At 36.0% G+C, this 12,700-nt stretch overlaps 1 protein-coding gene across 6 annotated transcripts in view; it reads left to right on the top strand.

Moving 5' to 3' along the window:
* The window catches only part of LOC113052575 (5-hydroxytryptamine receptor 3A), a 40,252-nt gene that overhangs the window by 14,828 nt on the left and 12,724 nt on the right, over window positions 1-12,700 (top strand). For all 6 annotated transcript variants that reach the window (XM_026216974.1, XM_026216973.1, XM_026216971.1 and 3 more), the window contains 2 exons: window positions 426-586; window positions 674-718. In XM_026216974.1, coding sequence (XP_026072759.1) covers window positions 426-586; window positions 674-718 — 206 coding nt within the window. The remainder of the gene's footprint in view (window positions 1-425; window positions 587-673; window positions 719-12,700) is intronic.

Below are 12,700 nucleotides of genomic sequence, written 5' to 3'. Positions count from 1 at the left end.
AAGTTTGAAAAGAAATTTAATGTTCATGCATATTAAAGTAGTTTATAATAAACGCTTGTCAGTATTACCATATTTCAAAGACAATAGAAGTAATTATGAAATTACTTAAAAGAGGTACTCGAGTCCTTCTTAAGTGGGTCAAAAACATTCTAAAATTCTGCATTTAATATAAATTTTACTCGATTAAATTAACTTGCATTTCTAAGTATCCAAAAACACTACAGTCATTTCACACTTAATGAAATTATTCCTGCACTGTTTTCAGAAGTATGCTAAAGTGTGAAGGGTAACTACAAACAGTTACATGGATAATTGCATTTTAGAGTCTGCTTCTAGCATTATGTTATATGTAGTTGAGAAGAACACATTCAGGATGAAAGTTTAAATGTGACACGTGAGATTTGAATGAAGTGGGATCTGTGCAGGGTCGGCGTCTGCAGCTGGAAACTGCAGCTACAAGGCGCTTATCGAACATCTCGGCTTGGGCAGTGATGACATTCAGATGACATCAATACGGCCCGTGTTAAACTGGAAAATCCCTACCCTTGTTTATACAGACCTGTATGTGACCTCCATCACAGAAGTGGTAAACACAGCCTAATTGAACTGAATGCCATGACACATGAAGACCAGCAGCTGTATGTCACCACTCAACACTTCTTTCTTTCTACAGAATGAAAAAGCCCAGAGTCTCTCAACACAAGTCACAATTGCGCATGTAAGTGTTTTCAAAACTTTTCACACAACTTACAAACCTCGTGCAGTCTGAAGTTTTGTCTGGAAGTAATAATAATAATAGCTAATTAATATGCCAAATTATACTACATTTGTAGCAAGTAACTTCTTAACTGATCAACCGAAGCAACACAATGAAAGGTCTCAATATTTTGTCAAATGGAAACATATTTAAAAAAAAATAATCATTGCTGATCGGCTAATGTCTCCACTCCTGTAAAGGACATACAGTAGTACCATAACAAAATTAAAAATTCATCTAACTCTCGCATGCTTTTTAAAACATTTTCCTTGCTCCTTTGTCCTCCTCCTCCCACTCCTGCTTCATCTCTAATAGCTGACAGCTATGCCATGTTTTTCATTAATACATTTTAAAACATCAGTGCACTATTTTCCACACCACAATCTGTCAAGCACATCTCACCAGCAAACATACACACATTTACATCCTTCTCTTCACTCTCTGAGGCAGAAGTCTCCAAACTCATCCTTTCTAATAATCCTACTACTTTCCCGCTTGATCATATTCCATCTCATCTCCTTTAAGCCATTTCTCCTGCAGTTGTACCTGCACTCACTCACATAATTAACACATCACTTCATACTGGTGTTTTTCCCTCATCATTTAGACAGGCACGTATAACTCCACTACTTAAGAAACCCACCCTCATCCCATCTCTTTTAGAGAACTACAGTCCAGTTTCCCTTCTTCCTTTCATTGCAAAAGGGCATCTCAGGAACCGCACTCCAGTGGTTTGAGTCTTACCTATCAGATAGGTCCTTCAAAGTATCTTGGGGAGGTGAGGTGTCCAAATCACAACATCTAACTACTGGGGTGCCTCAGTGCTCAGTTCTTGGACCACTTCTCTTCTCTGTCTACAAGGCATCATTAGGTTATGTCATTCAGAAACATGGATTTTCATACAACTGCTATGCTTATGACACTCAACTCTACCTCTCATTCCATACTGATGATCTGATGGTAGCTACTCACATCTCAGCTTGTCTAAAAGACATTTCTTCCTGGATGATGGACCATCACCTTCAACTCAACCTTGCCAAGACAGAACTGCTTGTGATTCCAGCAAACCCATCGTTCAATCGCAATTTCACCATCAAGTTAGGCACATCAACCATAACTCCTTCAAAAACAGCTAGAAGCCTTGGAGTTATGATAGATGATCAGCTGACTTTCTCAGACCATATTGCTAAAACCCCCCGATCCTGCAGATTTGCTTAATTCAACATTAAAGGGGGGTGAAATGCTATTTCATGCATATTGAGTTGTTTACACTGTTAAAGAGTTGGATTCCCATGAGTAGTTAATATACTGTAGCTTCTGTCATGATGATTTATGACTTTGACCTTTGACCTTTTGACAGGTTGAACTTCCGGTAACCTTATGATGGATGGGCGGAACTTTCCGACTTCAAGGGTTAACCTATGACCTTTCCAAGCATCGATCATGTGCTTTTGACAGAAAGTTTTACCCTATTGACCTAGTTAGTTCTAAATCATGGTTTTGACGGCTAGTTTAAACGTAAGATGAAAGACTCCCCACACATCGATCATGCGGTTTTGACAGAAAGTTTTACCCTATTCACCTGTTAGTTCTAAATTAAAATGGTATATGAAAGACTCCTCACGCATCGATCATGTGGTTTTGACAGAAAGTTTTACCCTATTGACCTGTTAGTTCTAAATTAAAATGGTATATGAAAGACTCCTCACGCATCGATCATGTGGTTTTGACAGAAAGTTTTACCCTATTGACCGTTAGTTTGTTTGAAGTGTGTGCCAGTTGTTTGAACTCTGTGTCAGTTAGCTTGTTTGAAGTTTATCACAGTTATACGGTTATGTGTGTGTGTGTGTGTGTGTGTGGTTATAAGGCTTCTCCCCCTCCCATTACATTTATGAGCGGTGTATAAATGGGGTCGGTGTGTTCTACATTTATATATATATATATATATATATATATATATATATATATATATATATATATATATATATATATATATTTATATATATATATATTTATAAAACATTCTATAATTTATATAATTCTAAAAAATAATTAAAGGTTGAAAAACATTTCAGTTATATAATTTATATAATCTAAAACACATTTTAGTTATTTCACATTTATATATAAAACATTCTATAATTTATATAATGTAAAGCGATTTAACCAAGGCTGAAAAAACATTCTGTTCTTTTAAAAAAGGTTATAAATTAAACTGTATAAAAAATATACTGAAACCGACTGTTTCAGATAAACAAGATCCAATGTTTATTTTTTATTTTTTTTAGAGAGCAGAAAGGAGGTATTTTCACATCGCCTTCCTGACCTGCAAGTATTCACAGCGTCTGTGTTTGCACGCCACAGTGCACACTCGTCGGAATTTACTACAAAATCATAATATCTTCAAAGCCATTTTTTTATTAAAACTAACGTATCTCACGCGGGAGTACCATGTTTTTGACAGTTTTCTGACGGTTCACCTATGAATTACGGTGGGCGAGCGGCTAGCATCTCTCGTACCCCTCTCTCTCTCCCTCTCTCTCCCTCTAATGCCTGTGTACACACATTCGTCTCCAAGTCTTATTTTCTTCTTTTAATGAATATAAACACATTATACATTCACAAACAATATAAAACAAAACATGTACATTAGTTTTGTTCATCACTAAAAATATACATTTTACCAGGATCGGGGAAAAAATATATAATTGAACAGAATGAAGAATATGGTCTATTGAGGAACCCGGACGTGTCATTGACACAATTCAGTTAAATTCATTTCACATTATTTGTTGCAAGACATTTTCTATATTATATTTAAAACCTTTTATATCCATCTTTATATCATATCTTTTTCAAAAAGCTGTTTAATTATTTATTTTAACCATACACCTACAGTACCACCATACAATAAAATGCTGCATGCACGTACACTTTTAAGCGATCTGAATTATGACTAGCCTATAAATTTCATCATAAGCCACACGTACCTTGTTATATCACTATAATATCCACGGCGCTATACAAATTTGTATTCTGATAAACCATATAAACAAGCGGACATACGCGTGGACATATCAAGTTAAAAAGAGACTTATCTCTATTTTAAACAATATTAAATTATATATGACGGCATGTTACTAAACCGGAACATACATTTTAAACAAGTATTCATCGTTTTTATAAAACACATCGCAGTAACAGACATGTTACTAAACCAAAACAAATAATTTTATCATACATTTTTTTTAATCATGTATTCAATCAATACTTATACAACATATACAAACACATTTTAAACATATTTTAAACAAAAACTAATCATAAACGCAGCCTTCTCAAAATTACAGACATGTACAATCATGCTGATCACATATTATGGGATATTCAGACTTTTAGCCACTAATACGTTTTAGGATAATGAAAAACACCAACGTCTGAGGGCTGCCAAAATATCTCCAGTCCCCCAAAACCCACTCAGACTCCAGGGGTTAAAGAATATGAAAATAAATAATTATATAATGACATCGGGCTACTAAAGCAATTCATTAAACAAAAAAAGGTATTCAACATTTAAGTTAATCAAACTTATAAAACACACCATACTCCTCTTTTTAAAAAAGATAACTTATTTTAAATGTGATAGCATAGTATATACAATAAACATTTCTGATGATACATATAAAAAATTACCCCTTACATTTTTAGACCGGTGAGAGATGTCCCAACATGAATGAAATATCCCCAAAATAAAATAATACCACTTAAAAAATAAAATAAAAATGATTAAATCATAAACAGAATCTCACAGGTCCTCGTAGTGAAATGTATGTGAGACCCGAGGGGCTGCTTCACACACACCCCGCGCAGGCGAGGGTGGAGTTCCAGACCGCATGATCAAAGTGTACATTAGAATGGATAGAATGGTGTACATAGAATGGTGTACATTATTTCAAAGCTAACATTAATGTAATGTTTTTTAATAATCAGTACCCCCCGGTACATCTGATGTCCGTTGATTCTTAATTCAACAAAATGATGATATATATTACCTAAAATATTTTATATTTTTATATAATATTATATAATAAACAATTATTTATATAATATTATATCATATATCATATATATGATTATATTATATTAGATGCGTCATGCATTAATCACTTTAGATTCTTTAAAGTTCTTATTTTTAGCACCATCTTCAAATTTTTCATACCATCTCTCTCTCTCTCTCTCCCTCACACCCACACACACACACACACACACTCCCCCCCTCTCTCTCACACACACACACTCTCTCTCTCTCTCTATCTCTCTCTCTCACACACACACGTACACACACACACTCTCTTTCTCTCTCCCTTTCCCTCCCCCCCCTCTCTCTCTCTCTCTCTCTCTCTCTCTCCCTCTCTCTCTCTCTCTCTCACACACACACACACACACACACACAATGAAACATGAAGCCAAAGTCTTTCTGTATGTTTTAAAAAATGAATAAAAATATTGATTTAGCTTTAAATCTATGCTGAGGAGCTCGTTTGTTTGTCACAGTATAGACTGTGAAGTTTAGATGAAGTTGTTTTATCTTTTAGAAGAAAGACCCTCGATCGTATTCAACCATTAAAGATGGTTCAGGAAAGACCCACGCGTCCTAGAGATGTAATTTATGTGCGTTGCTACGGTCGTAAACCTTTCACATATCCACGGTACTTTCAGACACAGAGCAGGAAAGACATTTGCAGGCCCTCTGCTTAGCCGTCCCAAAATACCTCCATTTAAAAGCAAAAATATTAAAATGACCGCCTGTACATCTAACAGGCTGTAGTTCTATTTTATATGTTTTGTATTAAAAGTACTATCCATATTATATTCCTTATTTAAAACAATATATTTAACCGACAGTATCCCCCCAACGTGTGTTTTCCATCAGTTGTTTGCCCTTCAGCCTTATTACGTAGTGCTTTTCATTTAGCCTACTGTGAGATCCCTTTACAATAGTGTAATGAAAGTTAACTTTTCTTAAAGTTTATAGTTGTATTTTACTGTATCCCCATCCTTCTATCCTGTAGATTGTATGCGTACTGTAAAATAACAAATTTACATCTTGCTTAAAGTCACTAAAATAATTACACCTACAATTTGAAATGTGTTTAAACACATTGTGTGTCACTAAAGCAAGGCACACCGTCTATCGTCTTATTTTTTTAAATAACCGATGACCGTCATCGTCTCTTCATATAATTTATCCACCCGAGTGCTTTTCTCACACGAGTAGAAAACTCTTTCTCTTTTGGATGTGTTTGGCAGAAACATAATTTCTACATCAGAATTTTTTTTAAATGTACGCTAAACTTTTCTCATTCGACAGAAATACTATTTTCAAATTATTTACGCGGCCTATAACACTCGGTGTAAATGTTCTTACCTAGAACAGAAAACATACACTTTGACTGTTTTGTAGATGCCAACAGATCATGTCAAGGGTGTTTCACTAAGAATCACAATGTTTTGTAAATGACATTTTTCTTACACCTCGATATTTAGCCGTATCAAGATTTTGGAGGTCCGTTCACAATTTGTTTGTCGGATCCTACGTTTTTATGCGATCTTTGTGCGGCGTCATCGTAATAGGAATAAATGAAAATTAAGAAATTAAGTTACAGTTTCTCTCTTCGAGATATTTATTTTAGCTCAACTTTGTGTCTGTCCAAAAAAGTGTGATCGCATGAAGCATCGAAGCAAAAATGAAGTCTAGCTGTTTTACACTTAAAACTATTACAACCTAAACAAATCAAACGGTACACTCGTTTAAGTTTGAGCGCGTTAAAGTTTCCACACTCTTGTGAGATACATTTTATCCATAACCTTTTGTGTATTCGAGCGACCAAACCACTAAGATAGATAGTATAGCAAGAAAACTAACGTTTACAACGCATATAGAATTCAGAATACAATTGTTAAAGTTTTTTTTTTTTTTTTTGTTAACTGTTGATTTGTAAATTATATTTTTATTACTCCGTTAGATTAAGTCATCGGGTTCGGATAGCCGATGACGCAATTCACATTTTTATTTTTAAGACTCCTGTAAGTTCATGCTAATCTCGCGTGGGAAAGAGAGCGGGGTGAGCGTATTCTATTCATTTAAGAAAAATTATTAAACATTTGCCCAAACTTTTCTATTATTTTGACAAAACACGACACGACGACATTAAAGAATGTTATCAGTTCCTACGGCCATCTTCTTCGATTCAAATAAAGCAACATCTCTAGTGTATGTGCTAAACATCTTTGCTTCTCCACTTCTCCAGATTTGTTAGATGGGCTACCGTTGTAATACAAACACATTTGAGAACTACGACGTTCTCACTTTTGTAACGGTTATAGAAAAATACCGTACACACTTTTGCATTTCATAATTCAGTGATTTTAGCTGTAATGGTCACATAAGACAAAAAATTGTCAATGTGTGACTCGTAAACATGTATAATTTTATTTGTTTATTTATTTTTACCAGAGATAGTCGACCGATCTGTTGAGACGTTGTTTTGCAGTTTTCTCTGACTGCGGTCAAACATACACTGCCTGTTCATAGGAATTTTACAGCATAACAATATAGCCCCTACATCTAGAGCTCTTGTTTATATAGCCGATGACCACGTTCACATTGTTTCAACATTTCCGCATTACATTAAAGAGTAGGCCTATGCGTACTCCCCTTCGATCGTAAGCATTATCATCTACCGCGCGCTGAGATTTTTCTGCTTTGTCTACTGTTGACGGATTTGCTAGAGGGACTATGTCGCCCCGTTGTAACGTGATTACATTTAAGATCCATAAGATTGCGCTACATTCACCTGAAAAGGCTATAGATATAGTCTTTTATACAGGAAATGTGTATCAGAATAACAATGACCTAATAGTGAAATCCACTCTTCTAAACTATTGTGAAAGTTTTAATGCAACTCTGTAAATAGCTTTTTTTTTCTAATACCGTATACTGCACATTATTGTTTGGTTGTCTTTGTACAGTATTTCAATAAATAAACCGGTGTTGATAAGTCGTTCATTTAAGTGGAGGGCGGGATGATTTTGACCTTCTTTAGTCATTCGTCGTGCTTAAGGTCTGATCCGGGAAACCGCACTACGACTGGAACTGCGCTTTGTCGCGTCTAAATAACCCGCTCTTCTTTAAGAAAACCGCGAGGCGAGCAGTTTCTGACATCCATTAATTCACCTCATTTTTTCACAACCGCAAATGTTTTGTTTAGCATACATATTAGTTACATAGGTGTCACGCATGAAGTTTATAGTTATTTTAAATAATTATGATAGAGTTACAGGTTTAGGTTAGTGGGGTGCCTGTAAGCGGTGAAAACTTCGAGCATCGGAGACGACGGTGTTACTCAAACACCCCATAGCGTTATCTTTTAACAAACTATTGTATTGTGCGTTTCTAAGACAAAATCTGTAACAGCGTTCATTAATATGTTGAGATGAAAATAAACATACAAAACTTTATAATGAGCGTGAGTTCAATATAGCCTAACCAACTAATGTTTGTTCTAACGCTTTCGCACTAAAATTGCGAGATTTCCTGACTTTGCCGTGTTTAATGGATGCTAGATCTCATCACGTCGCAGCGAATTGTAAACCACACACTTTCTCATCGCATTACGCTAAGAAACTGCACATGGTTAAAGCTATTACACCATAAACTGTCTAAAGTTGTTAATGTACAAGCACAGTAAACTATTTCTACAAAAAATATCACTGCACTACTGTTTTTGCATATAATACATCGTTCAACAATACTTTTGCACACTCATTCGACTTTATTTATTACCGCCGTTCTCACGTTCCTGCTGTTCATAATGTATATATAATCCTTCATTGCTCGGTTCATCATGTACATACGATTCCTACATTGCATTCATATTTATATTCTGTATATACTCTGATCAATATCGTATATAGCAACTACACTGTATATTCTGTATAGCTTTACTTACTCTGCACTTTTATGTATATAAAACACTATATTCTTGCACTTCTGGTTAGATGCTAACCGCATTTCATTAGCTCTGTACTTGTACTCTGCATAATGACAATAAAGTTGAATCTAATCTAAACAAGTACAATCGTACGCTTCCAGGACTTTGCTCATTCTTTCTGTTTCAATTTGTTTAAACTGACTTTCGCATTCTTATCTTATTTTCACCAACTAAGCGTTATCCCTAGGCCTCGCGGATTGTTTTCTAGTTTTGGCCCTCAACCTCTTTGTTCATACGCAGTGATATCTCTGTGAATCTGTTCGATTTCATAAAATATCTTTTACGTCATATCATTATACTATCCTAGTTTATATCAGATACAAGTTTGTTTCTTCATATTTCTCGCAGGTCAAACCCTAACCAGGGCCCTTCACCCTCCTCCGCTTTTTGAGCGCAACACCCAAAACCTATTTTTTTTTGGTAGAATGTACAGAAGATCCACCGCTACTTCCTCGTGACTACGGCTAGTCTTTATCCCCTGTGAGCGGCTGACCTCATAAACTCTGCGGTTATCGCAGGTTTTCTTATGATCCGCGAACAAGGGTTTTACAGCGCGGTCGATGGAGTATCTATCAGTATCTACGTGGACTGACAGAATCGGCTTTGTCTGAAACTGACGCACTCTCAAATTTTCAAATAATAAGGCTTCGACGGATCTGAACCATTTGAAAAAACACTGGATCGTTGTGGATTTAAAAAAACGCTCGGTTTACGTCTTGGAACAAAATCTGAAAAGGATGTCCGCCACTACCAGCGCTGCTGCGGATGGTCGAGTGGAGTGCGGCTGTGCCGAAGGAAAGATGTGTCCTGTAAAAGCCAACATAGACTCTATGTTTAAACAATGTTACAGAGAGCAAATGATTGATCTGATGCGTAAAATCATAGACGATGCGTCTGATCCGAATCATGATTGTACGGCGGATTCCAAGCGCGTAACAAATCTCAAGAAAGAAATGGACGTTGTAAGAAGTCTGAAAAATAACCCGTGGCCCGATTTGACGAGCTTGTATACGACCAGCAATGCGCCGATTTGTGTAACGACCAGAAAAATTCTGTATGTGACGGCCGAATGTAGCGGCGAGATGTACATTAACGAGACTCTCTGTCTGTGTACGTGCATAACGGATTTGTGTGTGATGTTAGTCGCTAAACATTACGGTTTCGCCATACCTGAAATTATTGAAACCGTCGTCGATTTCATAGTAGAACAAAACTTGAGGGCCTGCCGAGATTTTCTTTTCTGGCTAGATAACTTGTGATGTCATGTCATCCCTATTGTTTGTAAAAACAATTTGATCACTTTCTTCATTACGTCATTGTAAATTCAACACTGTTTTGTTGAAATAAAAGTTTGAATCCTTTCACCGGAAATTCTTTCTCAGAGTTCATTTTTAATGATTTAGCATACGTCCGAAGAGACTTACAAATGAGTATACAGTCGTGGATACTCTGACGGGGGTAGAATGGACGGGAGTAGATGTAAGAGAAATATGAAGAAACAAACTTGTATCTGATATAAACTAGGATAGTATAATGATATGACGTAAAAGATATTTTATGAAATCGAACAGATTCACAGAGATATCACTGCGTATGAACAAAGAGGTTGAGGGCCAAAACTAGAAAACAATCCGCGAGGCCTAGGGATAACACTTAGTTGGTGAAAATAAGATAAGAATGCGAAAGTCAGTTTAAACAAATTTAAACAGAAAGAATTTGCAAAGTCCTGGAAGCGTACGATTGTACTTGTTTAGATTAGATTAGATTCAACTTTATTGTCATTATGCAGAGTACAAGTACAGAGCTAATAAAATGCGGTTAGCATCTAACCAGAAGTGCAAGAATATAGTGTTTTATATACATAAAAGTGCAGAGTAAGTAAAGCTATACAGAATATACAGTGTAGTTGCTATATACGATATTGATCAGAGTATATACAGAATATAAATATGAATGCAATGTAGGGATCGTATGTACATGATGAACGGAGCAATGAAGGATTATATATACATTATGAACAGCAGGAACGTGAGAACGACGGTAATAAATACAGTCGAATGAGTGTGCAAAAGTATTGTTGAACGATGTATTATATGCAAAAACAGTAGTGCAGTGATATTTTTTGTAGAAATAGTTTACTGTGCTTGTACATTAACAACTTTAGACAGTTTATGGTGTAATAGCTTTAACCATGTGCAGTTTCTTAGCGTAATGCGATGAGAAAGTGTGTGGTTTACAATTCGCTGCGACGTGATGAGATCTAGCATCCATTAAACACGGCAAAGTCAGGAAATCTCGCAATTTTAGTGCGAAAGCGTTAGAACAAACATTAGTTGGTTAGGCTATATTGAACTCACGCTCATTATAAAGTTTTGTATGTTTATTTTCATCTCAACATATTAATGAACGCTGTTACAGATTTTGTCTTAGAAACGCACAATACAATAGTTTGTTAAAAGATAACGCTATGGGGTGTTTGAGTAACACCGTCGTCTCCGATGCTCGAAGTTTTCACCGCTTACAGGCACCCCACTAACCTAAACCTGTAACTCTATCATAATTATTTAAAATAACTATAAACTTCATGCGTGACACCTATGTAACTAATATGTATGCTAAACAAAACATTTGCGGTTGTGAAAAAATGAGGTGAATTAATGGATGTCAGAAACTGCTCGCCTCGCGGTTTTCTTAAAGAAGAGCGGGTTATTTAGACGCGACAAAGCGCAGTTCCAGTCGTAGTGCGGTTTCCCGGATCAGACCTTAAGCACGACGAATGACTAAAGAAGGTCAAAATCATCCCGCCCTCCACTTAAATGAACGACTTATCAACACCGGTTTATTTATTGAAATACTGTACAAAGACAACCAAACAATAATGTGCAGTATACGGTATTAGAAAAAAAAAGCTATTTACAGAGTTGCATTAAAACTTTCACAATAGTTTAGAAGAGTGGATTTCACTATTAGGTCATTGTTATTCTGATACACATTTACTGTATAAAAGACTATATCTATAGCCTTTTCAGGTGAATGTAGCGCAATCTTATGGATCTTAAATGTAATCACGTTACAACGGGGCGACATAGTCCCTCTAGCAAATCCGTCAACAGTAGACAAAGCAGAAAAATCTCAGCGCGCGGTAGATGATAATGCTTACGATCGAAGGGGAGTACGCATAGGCCTACTCTTTAATGTAATGCGGAAATGTTGAAACAATGTGAACGTGGTCATCGGCTATATAAACAAGAGCTCTAGATGTAGGGGCTATATTGTTATGCTGTAAAATTCCTATGAACAGGCAGTGTATGTTTGACCGCAGTCAGAGAAAACTGCAAAACAACGTCTCAACAGATCGGTCGACTATCTCTGGTAAAAATAAATAAACAAATAAAATTATACATGTTTACGAGTCACACATTGACAATTTTTTGTCTTATGTGACCATTACAGCTAAAATCACTGAATTATGAAATGCAAAAGTGTGTACGGCATTTTTCTATAACCGTTACAAAAGTGAGAACGTCGTAGTTCTCAAATGTGTTTGTATTACAACGGTAGCCCATCTAACAAATCTGGAGAAGTGGAGAAGCAAAGATGTTTAGCACATACACTAGAGATGTTGCTTTATTTGAATCGAAGAAGATGGCCGTAGGAACTGATAACATTCTTTAATGTCGTCGTGTCGTGTTTTGTCAAAATAATAGAAAAGTTTGGGCAAATGTTTAATAATTTTTCTTAAATGAATAGAATACGCTCACCCCGCTCTCTTTCCCACGCGAGAGTTAGCATGAACTTACAGGAGTCTTAAAAATAAAAATGTGAATTGCGTCATCGGCTATCCGAACCCGATGACTTAATCTAACGGAGTAATAAAAATATAATTTAC

This window comes from Carassius auratus, chromosome 3 (assembly GCF_003368295.1).
Source record: "Carassius auratus strain Wakin chromosome 3, ASM336829v1, whole genome shotgun sequence".
NCBI lineage: Eukaryota > Metazoa > Chordata > Actinopteri > Cypriniformes > Cyprinidae > Carassius > Carassius auratus.
The sequence above is the reverse complement of the archived record's forward strand: the minus strand, read 5'-3'. Positions and strand labels throughout refer to the sequence as shown.